We start from the raw sequence: 18,171 nt of genomic DNA, 5'->3' as shown, positions 1-18,171 counted from the left end.
TGGGGGGAATAGAGTGAGCGAGGATGGCACCTTGGATAAGGGGTGGGGCCTCAGGAAAGGAGAAGGGTGCGGGGCAGGGCAAGGGTGTTTGGTTTTGTGCGAGTAGAAAGTTGCCAACCCAAACTGTTAATGGAGTACTGGCCTGCCAAAGAAGCTAAAGATAGAGTAAACAAATGAGTAGTTCTGGACATATCCAAAATTGGACTGTAAACCACCTATTGGACTGATTCAATTAAGTGTTGCAGGTAGAAATCTTGCAAATTACTCCTCTATGCCCTCCCTGAAACATCAGTTTATACAAATATGATCTGATATATACATAAAGGCTACGAAAACCTTTTTCTAGTCCATCCAGTCTACTCTGCAATAATCTGATTTGTTCATCTTTGAGAAGCGAAGCTACAGAATGAAGCTTTACAAACACATTTCTGCCTCTAATAAAATGTGTCCAATTTCTTTCTGTGAAAGACATGCCAGCTGATATGACAGTACAAATGAAGTATTTCCTTGCCTTTGAATGAGTCCCAAAAGACAAGAATAAATTCCACAATGGGCAGAAATGCTGCTACAATGAGGACAATTAAATGCTCCTGACAACTTCTAATTCACATAAAACAGTCTGTAAATAAATGAGAAGGGAAACAAAGGTGCTAGAAATAATAAACTGATGGTGAAATGTTCCGCAAAATACGACAGTCTTACACACTAATGTAATTCACTTACTGTAGGTAAGGCAGTTCTTTATTTCACCCTCAGTTTATTATTAAAACTGAAATTCTAGTCAATATATTGGGTTCCAGCAGCCGTCAGAGTACAGAAGCAGGTGAGTATCTACTGTACGCCTACAATGGTCAACATTTGCAAATAGTAATCAGATACTACAGTTTTTTCTAATATCCAGAATAGAGCATCAGTGATAATTATGTGCTATATGTTGCGAAATGTCGACCTTTTAAAATGGTGACAACTGTAAAATACTGTCAGAGAAGAAAGTTACTAAGTGTATCTGAGATGGCATTATCGCAAGATATTGGTTTCAAGATCTGATCACCCAGATTTAAAGTTAATGATGAGATATGAAGAAGAATCATTACTCCATTAAGAGCCTTTTTAAAGATTAAGAATATTCTCCTTCTCAACTTCCTTTTCGTATGAGGTGTCAAGTGACATTTTTCACCTTGTTTTGCCTTGAGATTTGTATATACTTTGGCAGAGAGTAGGCTCATAAACTAAAGTTTTAAAAGACAAACACCTGATGGTTGGTACACTGAAAGAAAGAATCCTATGAGACCTCCAACCGTACCAATCTTTTAGATAGGTTTCAGAGTAAAAAGCCGGGTTAGTCTGTATTCGCAAAAAGAAAAGGAGTACTTGTGGCACCTTAGAGACTAACCAATTTATTTGAGCATGAGCTTTCGTGAGCTACAGCTCACTTCATCGGATGCATACTGTGGAAACTGCAGAAGACATTATATACACAGAGACCATGAAACTTAGGAGGTATAGTTTCATGGTCTCTGTGTATATAATGTCTTCTGCAGTTTCCACAGTATGCATCCGATGAAGTGAGCTGTAGCTCACGAAAGCTCATGCTCAAATAAATTGGTTAGTCTCTAAGGTGCCACAAGTACTCCTTTTCTTTTTGCGAATCTTTTAGATGGGAGTTAAACATGACCAAAATACTTTTGGTTATTTAAGAGCGGATTATACTTTTTACAAGAGACTGAAGTAATTCTGCTAGTCCCTGTGTCCTCACTGAATTCCAGCCTGGGTAATTATTCTGGGTCATATCATGGAGCTGATTATTAAGCAGAACTCTCCATTAATTTCAGTGGGATACACATTTATAAACTGATGGCGTGGGCCATTCTAAAATTCCCCTCACAGATCCAGTTACATATGTTATTCTCTCTTTCACCTAGAAATATTACAGGTGAGCATCTTTACACATCTGATGTGTTCCATGACATGAAAGGCTGTAGTTCAGAGGAGAGAGACGTGACTTCATGGTAGTCTACATAAAGGATTTTGGAATCAAAGCAGCTAAATGTAAGGCATTATCATTGTTATCAATATGAAACTGCAGAAATAATCACGAAGCAAGATCCATCATGCAAGATTGATTGAGGAAAGGAGAAAAAGTAACATGTAGACTGTAACCCACTCTATAATCTTCATAATCTAATAAAACTCCCCGGGGGAGGAAAAAGACAGTAAATTCCAAAAACTAAAAAGTACAAAAGTAATGGGAATGACTAGGATCTATGACTGATCTGCCTTCAAAAATATTGGTTTCCTGGCAGCTGAAGATACAGAATCATAGCCAGAATAGGAAGGGGGGGTTTAATTGCTAGTGTTTGAACTGTTAAAAAAACAAATTCAATAACTTCCTGTGAGGCATCATTTGAACACAAGATAAATGAAGCAAAACAAAAGCATCTTTAGGGCATAATTTATAATATGTTTATGAGTGATCCCCTTGGAATTATGAATTTACTTTATCATAAAAGGGAGCATCAGCAGTATAACTTTTCAGGACTGACTTCATAATTGGAGTCTCATATAATGTTCAGTGTGTATATAGAGCTTTTCACTTTTAAAGCACTTTAAGTACATTAACTTGTTAATTCTCACACTGCTATGGGGAAGCAAGAGAAAATTAATTACCTGTTATGCTCTATCCCACTACTACTGCCCCATGGACCAAAATATTTCAAGAGCTTAGGTGGCTCCACTTGTCTTGGCTAGGGAGCTGAAACCGAGGGATAAAAATCCTCTAGGGTAGGATCTTTAAAGAACTATAAAAGGCCCTATTTTACAGATTGGAAAACTGAAATTGAGAGAGACTTTCCCAAGGTCACAGACAGAATATTATCTCCCAGACCACTAGATCATGTCCTGCTCTGTGTATAAAGATGACAAAAATCAGGAACTTGAAATAGTGCCAAACAAATTTTAAAGTGTCTTTATGCAGCAGGAAAGAATTCTAAAGTTATTGTGGGTATGACACATGGCTAGAAAGGGTTAAGCATCCTGCAGGATAAATAACTCAAATTCAAACTTAAAGACATACGGAGAGATAATGTCTGTGTTTTTGTGTATTTACATATATATGGGTAGTGGTCAACAATGTAATCAACAGTCCCTGTCTATGCTGTATTCTGTAAATTCAGAGATAAAAAAACATCCTAGCATTTAAATGAACTGTAAACGCAGGATATCACTGTATTCACCTCTTTTTGAAGTGTATAGTATATCACCTGTGAATGATGGAAAAACAGGCAATTGCCTTACTTTAGTCTGGTCAGGTTTCAGAGTAGCTGCCGTGTTAGTCTGTATTTGCAAAAAGAAAAGGAGTACTTGTGGCACCTTAGAGACTAACCAATTTATTTGAGCATAAGCTTATCTCAAATAAACTGGTTAGTCTCTAAGGTGCCACAAGTACTCCTTTTCTTTTAGTCTGTGTGAATAATTAACGAGGATGCTTAAGAAATGAGGGTCTATTGTTCCCCTAGGGACTCCAACCTGTCAAAGAAGGCCTGAATTGTATAAAAGATGTTTGGGTCCCAATCCTTTTTATCTCAGATCTGCTTGAAGTTTTATTCAGGAGAAGCCTAAGCCACAAGGACTGAGTTCCCAATTGTGACTGCACTGCCCTGAAATATAAACAATGAATATAACCTATGGACTATTTCTGAAAGAACTCTTTACAACTACAAAGCTTACCATCTCTGCTATGAATCTGAACCTCAAGAATTGAACTCTTATCTGTATGTATACTGATCTTTTAACAATACTCTCTCTCTCTTCTTTTTTCATAAACTTTAGTTTAGTTAATAAGAATTGGCTGTAAGCATGTTTTTGGGTAAGATCTGGAATATTCATTAACCTGGGAGGTAATGTGTCTGATCCTTTGGGATTGGTAGACACTTTTCATTTTTATATGACAAAATAAGATTTTCCGTAATCTTCATCATTCTCGACTTGGGTATCGGGGTGGAGGCCTGAGGCTGGGTTATTTTAAGGGAACTGTGTTGTTGGCTTCTGGGCAACCAGTGAGGTAATAAAAAAGCTGTTTTGTGCTGGCTTGATAAATCTAAGTATTAAAATATTTACCATCTTTGGGGATAGTCTGCCCCATTCTTTGCAGTTCACCCTAATTGAGCGACCTCAGCTGGCTCCCCTGGAACCCTGGTCCCAATGGGAAATGAGAAAAGGTAAACAAGTCCTCTGTTTTGCTTTAGGCCAGCGTTCATCCCGCCTTTACTTGAACAGTAGAACTTTCAGATCTATCTTTACCAGATCAGTATTTCTGTAATTATCTTACAGACTTGGGTGTCAGAAGTTGTGAACTTTAGGATTAGGCCCTCAATCAATAAGACACTGGCTATGCTTCAGGTATTTAGTACCTTGAAGACTAACCAGTTCCTAAGGGTGCTGAGACTTAGATGGAGAAATGGTTTCTGGTACCTGGATGTACTTCACAGCAAAGGGCAGTGAGATGCGGTGAGCCCCAACTAGTGTCATATCCAATCCCTTCTGGGACTCTCCCTTCTCCAAGCCTGTCCTCTCCATGTCACATCTGCCTTCAATAACATTTCTAGCCCAATTCCTCAAGCCACGAACTACCCTGAGTGATGAGACACGAAATAGATTAGAGGTGGGAAAGAACTAGCACATTGCCAAGTAATGTGAAAAGTAAATGAGACTGGGACCCAGCAGACTACACACAGGAGACAGGCAGGGGCATGAATCATAGAATATCAGGGTTGGAAGGGACCTCAAGAGGTCATCTAGTCCAATCCCCTGCTCAAAGCAGGACCCATCCCCAACTAAATCATCCCAGCCAGGGGTTTGTCAAGCCTGACCTTAAAAACTTCTAAGGAACAAGATTCCACCACCTCCCTAGGTAACGCATTCCAGTGTTTCACCACCCTCCTAGTGAAAAAGTTTTTCCTAATATCCAACCTAAACCTTCCCCACTGTAACTTGAGACCATTACTCCTTGTTCTGTCATCAGCTACCACTGAGAACAGTCTAGATCCATCCTCTTTGGAACCCCTTTTCAGGTAGTTGAAAGCAGCTATCAAATCCTCCCTCATTCTTCTCTTCTGCAGACTAAACAATCCCAGTTCCCTCAGCCTCTCCTCATAAGTCATGTGTTCCAGTCCTCATAAGTCATGTGTTCCAGTCCCCTAATCATTTTTGTTGCCCTCCGCTAGACTCTTTCCAATTTTTCCACATCCTTCTTGTAGTGTGGGGCCCACAACTGAACACAGTACTCCAGATGAGGCCTCACCAATGTTGAATAGAAGGGAACCATCACATCCCTCTATCTGCTGGCAATGCCCCTACTTATACATCCCAAAATGCCATTGGCCTTCTTGGCAACAAGGGCACACTGTTGATTCATATCCAGCTTCTCGTCCACTGTAACCCCTAGGTCCTTTTCTACAGAACTGCTGCCGAGCCATTCGGTCCCTAATCTGTAGCGGTGCATGGGATTCTTCCGTCCTAAGTGCAGGACTCTACAGTTGTCCTTGTTGAACCTCATCAGAATTCTTTTGGCCCAATCCTCTAATTTGTCTAGGGCCCTCTGTATCCTATCTCTACCCTCCAGCGTATCTACCTCTCCTCCCAGTTTAGTGTCATCTGCAAACTTGCTGAGAGTGCAATCCACACCATCCTCCAGATCATTTACGAAGATATTGAACAAAACCGGCCCGAGGACTGAGGATGCTTGCTGTGGAGTCCTAATGTAATTTAAAAGTATTATTTTGTTTTTTTAAAGACAAAGTCTTTCAAAGAATTAAAAAATACATAAAGCTAATAAAAAACAAAACATAAAAACAAAAACAAATGTTAAACAGCTCATATATAGGTTTTCTGATCTGTACATACCTATTTAGATGATTTCATACTTAGGTGCATGAAAATCAACAATGTTTATCAAGAAATAAGCGTGCCTTTTTTGAGTCTAATGAGGAAATACATATGGTGTGTGTTTATTTAAATATATTTTGCAGCTGTTGTGAATTATAATTTATGTGACTCCATAATTTAGACAGTAATACTGTTAATACAAAAAGTTGTATTAAAAATTATGAAAAGATCAGTGCATATGCACTAGGGAATAGCCAGATTTAAAGTGTTAATGGAATTAATTTTAAAATTAAACAAAACAGAAGAGCTTTCTCTGTATTATGAATAATCTGTTTACAAGCAACATTTCAATTAAGTACATGTCCTAAACTGATAAAAATACCATTAGCACCAGGATTTTAATATTTTAATTACTCCTAGATTTTTAAGGTCAAGGGGACCATTTTGAAACTGTCTGAGCTCCTGTACAATATAGGCCATAGAAGCTCAGCCAGTAATTTCTGCATCCAGCCTGTAAACCCATAACTTCTGTTTGAAGTTCTAATATATCATTATTATTTATATAGCAGTCTGTATATGTCTGAAGCTCTAGTCAACACACAAAAGAAAGAAGTTGCCCCAAAGAGTTTACAGTCAAATTCACAGAATTATGATAGCAAAAGTGACAACTATTCAAGTGCACTGTTGCAGATTTTGTCTTGTTGGCTTGTCAATGCTTACTCACAAAACCAAGGATACTATTGTTAATAAGTAATTAAAAATGGTCGATGCTAGCAAAATGCGGTTACAAATTTATAGACAAGCTTTCAAACAAATGTATTCTCATTTCAACAACAGAAGTTTCTCACTACATCTTGTAAACTGAAGCCAAATTCTCTATTTCAACACATTTTATTACTGAATCTGCCTTTTATTTAGATGTGTAATGATTTGTATAGTTAGGACCGCTGAAGTCAATGGGGCTCCTCCTGGGTGCATCAGACTGCTAAATAGATCAAAATGTAGGACTGGGGCATTAGTTAGTAAGAAAGAAGTTTATAGTCATAGTGTGACTGGCCCTTTCACAGGTGTGAATAGGAAGGTAGGAAGAATACAAGGAGCCTCCCTTCTTCCTGCATGCTCCAGGCGTGCAAGGACCAGTTACAATCAAAGTTCATGTGCTCTCGGCTCTGTACCACCCTTATACAAAGTTGTGCCTTAAAGGTACAATTTAGCTTTCACTTAGTCACTCCTTTAGGAACCACCAGCTTTAGTATGGCTATGTAATTATAAACTACAGAACATAATTAAGTATACTGAGTAGAAAAGCTCATGCTACGATACATACATAGGCAAATATTTGCAGTGAGGAGGGTGCCAAATATAAGAAACACATACCTTGTTCATAAAGTAAAGTCATGTTTGTATTTTTGTGGGCAACCAGATTATTCAATAATGCAATTACACTCTGCATGGTATTACCCAGCACACTGTCCTGGTGCTCCTGTAATACAAATAAAATTAAACGACAAATAAAACATCTTCCAATACATTTACTTATTTTAAGTTTAACAGTAGACTGTTACCTTGCAAAATGTAATGGGAAATATTATCCAATTCCTTTAAAATTCAACTTCATGATTACAGCACAGTGACAATTACATTAACATGACCTCTTATAAAGGTTGTTTAAGAGGCTAATTACCTGCACTAAAACCTCAGATCTGAACTTCACATGTGACCTTTTGTCATAAATGAGTTGAACAAAAACTGAATAACCCTGAACACTCACCTCATATTCAGAACTGATGTATATTTTCATTGCATTACATTTCTCTTACAGACTATTCTCATTCTACTTAGCTTTAGTTCGAGGTGCCATAGAAAGCCATTTGATCCTTTTGTTATTTTGTGAGTAAATAAATACACCAGGGGGCAAGATTTTTCATAAATGTAATATTAAGATTAATATTAGGGCTGTCAAGCTATAAAAAAAATTAATCGCGATTAATCGTGTGTTAAACAATAATAGAATACCATTTATTTAAATATTTTTGGATCCACATTTTCAAATATATTGATTTCAATTACACCATGGAATACAAAGTCTACGGTGCTCACTTTATATTTATTTTTTATTATAAACATTTGCACTGTAAAAATAAAAGAAATAGTATTTTTCAATTCACTTAATACAAGTACTGTAGTGTAATATCTTTATTATGAAAGTTGAACTTACAAATGTAGAATTATGTACCAAAAATAACTGCATATAAAAATAAAATAAATGTAAAACTTTAGAGCCTACAAGTCCACTCAGTCCTACTTCTTGTTCAGCCAATCGCTCAAACAAGGTTATTTACATTTGCAGGAGATAATGCTGCCCGTTTCTTGTTTACAATGTCACCTGAAAGTGAGATCAGGCATTCGCATGGCACTGTGCCAAATGCGCTAAAGATTCATATGTCCCTTCATGCTTCAATCAACATTCCAGAGGACATGCATCCATGTTGACGATAGTTTCTGCTTGATAACAATCCAAAGGAGTGCATGTTCATTTTCATCATCTGAGTCAGATTCTACCACTTGATTTTCTTTTTTTGTGGTTTGGTTCTGTAGTTTCCGCATTAGAGTGCTGCTCTTTTAAGACTTCTGAAAGCATGCTCCACACTCTGACCCTATCAGATTATGGAAGGCACTTCAGATTCTTAAATCTTGGGTTGAGTGCTGTAGCTATCTTTAGAAATCTCACATTGGTACCTTCTCTTTGCGTTTTGTCAAATCTACAGTGATAGTGTTCTTAAAACGAACAGCATGCTGGGTCATCATCCGAGACTGCTATAATATGAAATATATGGCAGAATGCAGGTAAAACACAAAGCAGGAGATATACAATTCTCCCCCAAGGAGTTCAGTCACAAATTTAATTAACACATTGTTTCTTTACCAAGCGTCATCAGAATGGAAGCATGTCCTCTGGAATGTTGGGGCATACGAATGAAGGATATCTGACACATAAATACCTTGCAATGCTGGCTACAAAAATGCCATGCAAACATCTGTTCTCGCTCAGATGACATTGTAAATAAGAAGTGGGCAGCATTATCTCCCGTAAATGTAAACAAACTTGTTTCTCTTAGCGATTGGCTAAACAAGAAGTAGGACCAAGTGGACTTGCAGGCTCTAAAGTTTTGCATTATTTTGTTTTTGAGTGTCGTTATGTAACAAAAAAAATCTACACTTTTCGTTGTGCTTTCACAAAAAAGAGATTGCACTACGGTACTTTACTCCTGGGGGAATTCTGCGCACCTTAGCATGCACAGAATTAATGTTCCCTGCAGATTTCTTTGCTTCCCTGCAGAAAAATGACTTTCTGACAGAGAAGAAAAGGGAAGCTGCAAGAGCAGTCACACATCACTCCCTCGCAGTGAAGGTACAACGTTTCAGGCACCGAAAGCAGCTGGCGGAGAGGTAAATCTCCATGGGGCTGGAGACACCCCAGCCAGTGGCTCCTACCCTGAGATAGAATCAGTGGCTGGGCTGGAGGCAGGAGAGGATGGGACTTCCTTTTCCTCTACAAGGAGTGCCTGGGGCTGTGTCAGACTCACACCCAGAAACCTCCCCCAGCTACAAAAAACTCAGCATCCTCCCCTGTTTCCTGCCCCCATCACTCCTCAGCTGTTGGGGGCGGGGTCACTGTATGGGGAGCTGCTCCCCCATCCACCCAACCCCTGTGCATCCAGACCCCCCATACCCAGACACCCCTGCCAAGCCTCATTCAGTACATCGAGAACTCCCCTAGCCCTCCATACCCAAACCTCTCCCCACTGAACCTCAACCCCTGCATCTGGAGCCCCCCGGCACTAGACCCCCTGCCTCCGGACCCACACCCCTTCACCTAGACCACCCTCCACTGAGCTCCGTGCACACAAATCCCCACCCAGAGCCCCCACATCCAGACCCCCCGCCATTGACCAACAACTAGCTGCTCCGAGACCCCCACCCCACCAAGCCCCACTCCCCCAGCACCCAGATCCCTCTGCTGAGCCCCAACCACCTTCACCTGGAAGCCCCTGCAGAGATCCATTGCCCCTGCACCTGGAACTTCCCTAAGGAGCCTCTGTGGATCCAGATCCCCCCCAGACCTAGACCCCACACTGAGCTGTCTGCACAGAGATTGTTCCACAGAGAATCCTCTCACCCCACTCCTGGATCCGCCCACACTGAGCCCCTCCACACTTGGATCCTGCCTGGTTGAACCTGCCTGCCCCACATCTGGTGCACCTGACGCAGAGGGGCAGGGCCCCAGGGTGTTTCTGGGGCAGGCCCAGGCCTTGTGCTGTGTCAGGATCCGGTGCAGCCCCACTGCTGAGTCCATGTCCTTGAGTTAGGAGGAGGGAGGGCTGCAGAGTGATCTTCCACCTTTGTGCAGCCAGTGGCCTGTGCTCCCTACTGCCATGCTAGAGCCTCCACATTTATTTACTGACAAATAAAACTTGCAGAATTTTGAAGAATTTTAAAATATTATGCATAGAATTTTTAATTTTTTGGCACAGAATGCCCTCAGAAGTAGATACTTGTATGAGGTGAATTGAAAAACACTATTTCTTTTATCATTTTTACAATGCAAATATTTGTAATAAAAATAAAGTGAGCACTGTACACTTTGTGGTCTGTGTTGTAATTGAAATCAATATATTTGAAAATGTACAAAACCATCCAAAATATTTAATACGCTTAAATTGGTATTCTATTGTTTAACAGTGCAATTAAATTAAATTTTTTTAGTTAAATGAGTGAGTTAACTGCGATTAATTGACAGTCCTAGTTAATATATAATACATGGAGGATACCCATATTTACATATATAGTTTCATGATTCTCAGTGAGGCTCATTGTTGACAGATTGCTTCAGTGAAGTGACAGAATATTCTGTCTCTATATTGATACATTCAAGGTGTTTTTGATCACAAGAAAAATGTTGCGTCTCTACTGTCCTTAAAAATATGCTGTAATCAATCGGAAAGGTGTGAAAAATTGTGGTGTGATCAGTAATAATTAGCTTGACAAGGAGTGCCTGAGATGCTTGCTCATCCAGCTTGGTCTACAACTCCTGCCTATGAATATTCCCCCCTTTCTTGGGATGCAGGCTTCCGATAGCTTCTGCAGCTTTGATTTAAAATAATCCCAGGCCTCCTCTACCTTTAGATCTATAAATTCTTCAGTCCAATCCACTTTCCTAACTAATTTCCTTAATTTTTGAAAGTCAGACCTTTTGAAATCAAAAACCCTAGTTGAAGATTTATTTTTGTTAATCCTTCCATTCAGTTTGAACTGAATTAGCTCATGATCACTTGAGCCAAGACTATCCCCTACAACCATTTCTTCTATGAGGTCCTCACTACTCATCAAAACCAAATCTAAAATGGCATCTCCTCTAGTCGGTTCAGCAACTATTTGCTGAAGGAATCCATCAGCTATCGCATCTAGGAAAATCGGAGCCCTATTATTATTACTAGCACTCGTCCTCCAGTCTATATCTGGGAAGTTAAAGTCTCCCATGATCACACAGTTTCCATTAGTATTTACTTTATTAAAAACATTAAAGAGGGCTCTATCCATTCCAAATTAGATCCCGGCGGTCTATAGCACACCCCAAGCACTATCCCAGGGGAGGCTCTAGTAGCTTTCTTCCCCAATGTGATTTTTGCCCAGACGGACTCAGTCATATCCATTTCATCGCTTCTTATTTTTTTACATTCTACCTCATCATTGATATACAATGCTACTCCACCACCTTTACCTTTATTTCGGTCTTTCCTAAACAGCACATACCCTTCAATACCTGTAGTCCAGTCATGACGACTATTCCACCATGTTTCTGTTACCCTATAATATCTGACAGGTTTCAGAGGAACAGCCGTGTTAGTCTGTATTCGCAAAAAGAAAAGGAGTACTTGTGGCACCTTAGAGACTAACCAATTTATTTGAGCATGAGCTTTCGTGAGCTACAGCTCACTTCATCAGATGTTTACCGTGGAAACTGCAGCAGACTTTATATACACACAGAAATCATGAAACAATACCTCCTCCCACCCCACTGTCCTGCTGGTAATAGCTTATAAGCTATAAATAAGCTATTACCAGCAGGACAGTGGGGTGGGAGGCGGTATTGTTTCATGATTTCTGTGTGTATATAAAGTCTGCTGCAGTTTCCACGGTAAACATCCGATGAAGTGAGCTGTAGCTCACGAAAGCTCATGCTCAAATAAATTGGTTAGTCTCTAAGGTGCCACAAGTACTCCTTTCCTATAATATCTGGTTTCACTTCCTGCACCAGTAGCTCTAGTTCCTCCATTTTGTTACCTAGGCTCCTCGCATTAGTGTACTAACATCTTAATTTTTGCTGTTTGGCCTCACTCACATTCTGTACCCTATTAGGCACGGTCATTCTACAGCCAGTATAACCTGTTAGACTGGTATCTACACTGCCCTTCCTCCTACCCACGGCTGTATCCTTTCTTACTTCGTTTTCTTTCCTCTCAATGCTAAAATCCGGCGTGGAGATTACCTGGATGTCTCCCAGCCATCTCCCCCAAATTCCTAGTTTAATGCTCTCTTAATCAGTTGTGCCAGCCTCCATCCTAGAAGTCTATTTCCCCCTCTACTCAGGTGAAGTCCATCCCGAGAGAACAGTCCTCTGTCCATGAATGCCTCTCAGTGGCCATACATCCCAAAGCCCTCCTTATAGCACCACTGCCTGAGCCATCTGTTGATAGTCATAATCTTGTCATACCTTTGTTGCCCTTCTCTAGGAACAGGCAGAATCCCACTAAAGATCACCTGAGCCTCGATTTCCTTAAGAGTCTTCTCCAGCCTAGCATAGTCTCCCTTAATACTTTCCAGTGAGCATCTAGCCGTATCATTTGTTCCCACATGAAGGATAATTAGGGGATTCTTTCCTGCTCCCTTTAGAATCCTTTTCAACCTTAGGTCTACATCCCATATCTTAGCACCTGGAAGACAGCACACTCTCCTATTCTCTGGTTACAGGCCTATCTATTCTTCTCAGTAAAGAGTCCCCAATCACATAGACCTGCCTTTTCCTAGGGACGGTGCTATTCTCCAGTTATCCCCTGTTCCCTCTGACTGCAAGTTCTTTCCATTCCTATTCTCCCTTGTAATCCTCTTTAACCCATCCTGTATCCTCCTGGGGTTTATATTTGGTGTAATCTCCATTAACTCTTCCCCTTTTCCTATCGGACTAGCCGCTCTTCTCTTCTTCCTTGCCCTTCCACCTTCAGTGACTACCTGCTGAGCCCCTTCTTCATTTTCCAACTCTGCAAACCTATTCTTGAGCTCTATTTCTCCTTCACTAGCCCGTCTTTTCCTCTGCCTGGTTCTTTTAGTCACATGCTTCCACTGACCACTCCCAGTCTCCCCTCAGAATTCCCCAGCCCTGATTCCACCTGCAAGTCTGAGCTTTTCCCTTCAGATACCTCCATAATCTGCTCAAACCCCTTCCTAAACTCTACCAGACTTTCCACCTGCATCCCCAAACCTCGGATCTTTTCCTCCATCAGCTCTATCAGATGGCATTTCATACAGACAAAACTCTTACCAGGTGCCCCCTCCAGGATCATGTACATACTACAGCTTCCACATCCAGTCATCCTCATTGTGTCTTCCGCTACATGGGTTACTCCCACTGCTGCCTCTGTATCTGTCATAGCCTTGCCACCTAAATCCTGTTAATCTGGGAAACACAAACCACACCCAAAACACCACCACCCACAGCAAAACACAAGTACCACAAGACAAACTCCCCTTTCAAACTCCCACTCAAACTCCCCTGTCTACAGCTCTGTTTGCTAGCTCCTGTGCCCCTGCAGCTATCTGTGCCGCTGCCTGACTGGCTGGCTGCCGTTTAGGACCCCTAGTCAGAGAAGCCCCGCCCCCTAATCAGGGCTCAGATTCTCTCCCAGCACAGGGCCCCTACAAGCCTATACATATACAAATACTACAAAACCAAAACCAAATACAAATACCTTCTCCTCCAACAGAACTCCCACTCAAACTCATTAGTATACAGATGATATGCAGCAACATATCTTCTTTCTACCAGAAATGGATGATGTGGGGTCTATTTTTGCTTGCTTCCTAGCATTAGGACTTGCATAAGAGTAAACTAGCTGAATCTTAATTTGTACAAATCTGAAATAACAACAATGGGTTAAAAGCAGCGGAAGGATTTTAAGAGTATGGTGAAGATGACTTCAGACCCCATTAAATACAGGGGTTAGCCAAGCAATTTGCAACTTGATGCTCTAAGATAGTGGTTCTCAAACTTTTGTACTGGTGACTCCTTTCACATAGCAATCCCCTGAGTGTGACCCCCAAAGACCTTAAAATATATTTAACACCATTATAAATGCAGGAGGCAAAATGGGATTTGGGGTGAAGGCTGACATCTTGTGACCCCCCCATGTAATAACCTCACGATCCCCTGAGCGGTCCCAACCCCCAATTTGAAAACCCCTGCTCTAAGACCACAGTCTTCCTCTGGAACCCAGCTAGTTCTGGGGGCCAAGAGCAACTTAATCTCAGCTACCTCCTCTGAATAGACATCTGTGACCTCTCTCAGGTTTGCTGTTACCACAATAATGGCAATAAGTCCTACTTTGGGATATTCTTGATGACCACTCAGAAGTTACAGATGGTGCTGCATGCAACTGGTTGACTGTTGGCTAGTAACAGTCACAAGGAATATGTTACTACTTTTCTTAAAATAGTTCCTTCCTAGTCAACTTCTGTGTGCAATGCAAGGTGTTGTCTCTTATCTATAAAGCCCTGGATGGCTTGGGTCCCCACTATCAGAGAGAGAACGTCTCTTTCCACATATGATCATCACAGCATTTGAGATAAGGTAGAGCATTTGAGGGCCTAGATGTAAACATCATGTGGTTAAGTAGCTGGGAATTCTCAGTGGGGGGGTCTCCTGACTCTGGAACTGACTTTTCTCAAGGGTCTGCTGGACTTTAGGATACAATGCAAAGCCTAAAATATAGTCTGATATATTTAAATACAATGCTGGAAAGTATGAATGTAATCTCCTTTAAAAAAATAAAGTAACCAAAACAGAAAAGTGATGTCATATGGCAATGCTATTGAAAAGCAGTTTTGAAATATAGTCTTGTGGGACTTCAAGTTTTCAGATAAGCATTACTAATATATCAACAAGATACACGTTCATCTTATAGCCTGTCACCTTCTCTTTAATTAGTTTTTTTTAAAGCATGCTTGGAGCACAATTAATAAACACCAAGAAGATATACTTTTTTCACAACAAAACTAACTAATAATATATTCTGTAGAAAACCAGTTCCTAAGAAAACAAAAATGCAAAGTTAGTAAAAAAAGATCTCTGTTTATGACAAAATGAAAGATGACACTCGGTATCAAGTACTTTCTGTGGAAGTATAATAAATTTGTCATTCTGAGGCCAAAGCACCATATATTTGATGTAAATATCTTGCAACCAAAATTCACCTTTTTAAATATACATTTGTAATAGAGAACTTGCTGGTTGTGCAGCATTGCAATCTTTTGCATCCACAAAGTTAGTAGCTCTTAAATTAAGCCATAATTCTTTTAATGGAAATCAATCAACTGTGTTATATATAACTCTCGAATGAAACATAGAAGCAAAGGCACCTGTGCAACAATTAAAGCAGTATCACATGAAGTTTATTGTACTATAACCTACACAATTGTAGATTTCAGAATGTAATTCTAGGTATCTAAGAGAGAAAAATACTCTCTTAATAAAATATTATTCTAGGTGTCCAATTTAGAGAAAAAGAGTGTACTCAGCTAGATTACTGAAGTTTTTATTATATTGTATATATAGAAAATGAATTATGGCTAGGTCTCATGAAGCCACAGGTATGTCTTACCTACACCTAAGGTGTCACTGATGGCTGTTATGCTAGATTTGTAAAGTTTGTGTAGAAAATATTTGACTTCTAAATAATCCATCAATAAGCAAAGCTGATCTAATTTGTGTGCACGACAGCAAGACTGGACATTTAATGAACAGTGCACTTGACAGCTTTAATAAAACATAGCATTTGCCAACAGAGATAATTAGAATTGAAGAAGCAAAATTCTAGTGTTTAGCAATGCAGATGAAACAACTTCATTAAAATGTACAGCTTCGGCAAATGAAAGGCAGGAAAGCACTGGACCCTGAAGAATCAGCCTTCTCAAAACTAATTGCTTCAGTGCTTAAACAGGACAGCTATGAAATACCAAGGGCATAACAAGGAAATACTAGTTTAAAAAATCGGCTTTTCAAAGAACACTGCACTGTATTTAGGCCATTAAACTTTTTATTCTAATTTGAAGGGTTGTGTGTTAATGAAAGAAATCACTCACACTGTTTTAAAACCAATAAGGTAAGTAAATTTATATTAGCTACATGGACCTGTGAGTTTCATTCAGATGCTATTGTATAAATCCCAATAATAACTTTTTTCTTCCTTTTAGTGCATCAGAATTTAAAACAACACACCCAGACTTCAGCATTTTAACCACTTTGTTTGATAACACTGAAACCAGATTGCAATTGTGATAAAAGTTAATCCTCTGGAGACTGTACATAACATGTACATGCCCCTCTAAGCATTAATTTGGCTAACAGTCTGCAAAATAAAAACACTTTAAGGGTTAACTTCAGAGATATGCTGTAATTAAATTACAGGATACCATGACATTTCACACAGTAATTCTAGTCCATTCAATGGAATTACAGTGGTTAAACTGCAACTATTTTAGGAGCTCTCTTTCTCAAGCACATGACCTATGAACACAAGTTAGTTAATTAATATGAAATCACAAGAGATTTTGCTATTTCTTACAATAAATCAATTGATAAAAAAGTATTATAAAAATGAAATATAACCAAACTACTTCTTACAAGGCTGCATTTTTTATTTGTTGTCAAAACCTCTTGACAAAAGTGCAGGTTTATATTGTACTGGGCATAGTTTATTCTCTCTGTCCGTAAATGTCAATGAGCAAACTAGAAGCCTCAATATACAGTTTATCTGGAAGCAGAAAATTGTTATATCTTTAGTATACAGCCGATAAGGGACTTTGTCAACAAACATATGCACCATTCTTCAACCATAAAAGTAAGCTAACTGAGAAACAAGTCAATTCTGCCTAGTTACATACTTGACTAATCAGGCTTTTAAAGTTTTGTTGCTTTTGATCAATGGACTAGTCTACACAAAACTGAACATTGGTAAACATGAATCTCAATATTAATTTAATGTTGTTGTCTGTAGATGATCGAACTTAAAATAGGGATTATGCTTTAACAACCTGATATTCCAAAGGAAAAAAACATAGCTCTGATGACTTCATCTTTCAAAACCATTCTTACTCATATGTAATAAATATGTCTAATAAATATAACATTTCAAAAGATTACAGTAGGGTGCTGATCATGTAGTGAGGAGGCTTTGGAAATCCAGTTCAGGAATAATCATGGATATCCTGCTTCTTGGATGTATGACAACGTTGGTCTATGTGGTGCACACAGGGGAAAGGAGATGTCTTGCGCCTTTCACTAAAATTCTTATTGGGGAGTCATAAAAGGGCATATGCAAGCTTCAGACATCAAAGGAAAATAGTAACTCAGAGTGATTGTTTGGGGGTGATGAAGGAAGAACGCATGTGTGTGAAAATACGCAGTTATTTCAAGCACCATAACAACACACAAGGTACTGAAAGCCTGGGTTGTTGTTCTCCTATCCCACCATAACAAGTGGTACAGAATATTAAGACAAATATTTAATAGTGTTATATTTTATTTTCTCCTTTTTCCAGTGGGGGTATTTATCCCAGCCATCAACACATAGGTTTCTTCTCTGCTCAAATCCTAGTCAGATTATGCAAGTTTTAAACACAGCCCTGATAAAGCCCTCTTCTTTCATACTGGAAATCAATTATGGTGTCCCCTTTATTCCCCCTATTCCGTAGTTCGATGGCTATAGTTGCATTCTTGCCCCCTATGTTAACAAGTAGCTTGTTATGAGCCAGAGGGAAAGTTACTTATAGAAACTGGGGTTCTTTAAGAGTGTTGCTTCTGCATATTTACATTTGCGGGATGCAATCCCAGAAAAGATGAGATTTGGTAATCTTCTAGAAAAGCAGTTTCTGTTGGGACTACACAAGTGCTCCCTGGAAGCACCAAATAGTTAGAGTTGAGGCTATAAATGGGCCATATGACCTCACTCTTCT

At 39.6% G+C, this 18,171-nt stretch overlaps 1 protein-coding gene across 3 annotated transcripts in view; it reads right to left on the bottom strand.

Moving 5' to 3' along the window:
• The window catches only part of ULK4 (unc-51 like kinase 4), a 388,751-nt gene that overhangs the window by 110,751 nt on the left and 259,829 nt on the right, over nt 1-18,171 (bottom strand). For all 3 annotated transcript variants that reach the window (XM_073333132.1, XM_073333131.1, XM_073333133.1), the window contains one exon: nt 7,261-7,366. In XM_073333132.1, the coding sequence (XP_073189233.1) occupies nt 7,261-7,366 (106 nt within the window). The remainder of the gene's footprint in view (nt 1-7,260; nt 7,367-18,171) is intronic.

This window comes from Lepidochelys kempii, chromosome 2 (assembly GCF_965140265.1).
Source record: "Lepidochelys kempii isolate rLepKem1 chromosome 2, rLepKem1.hap2, whole genome shotgun sequence".
NCBI classification, from domain to species: Eukaryota; Metazoa; Chordata; order Testudines; family Cheloniidae; genus Lepidochelys; species Lepidochelys kempii.
This window is presented reverse-complemented; position numbering and strand designations above follow the sequence as displayed.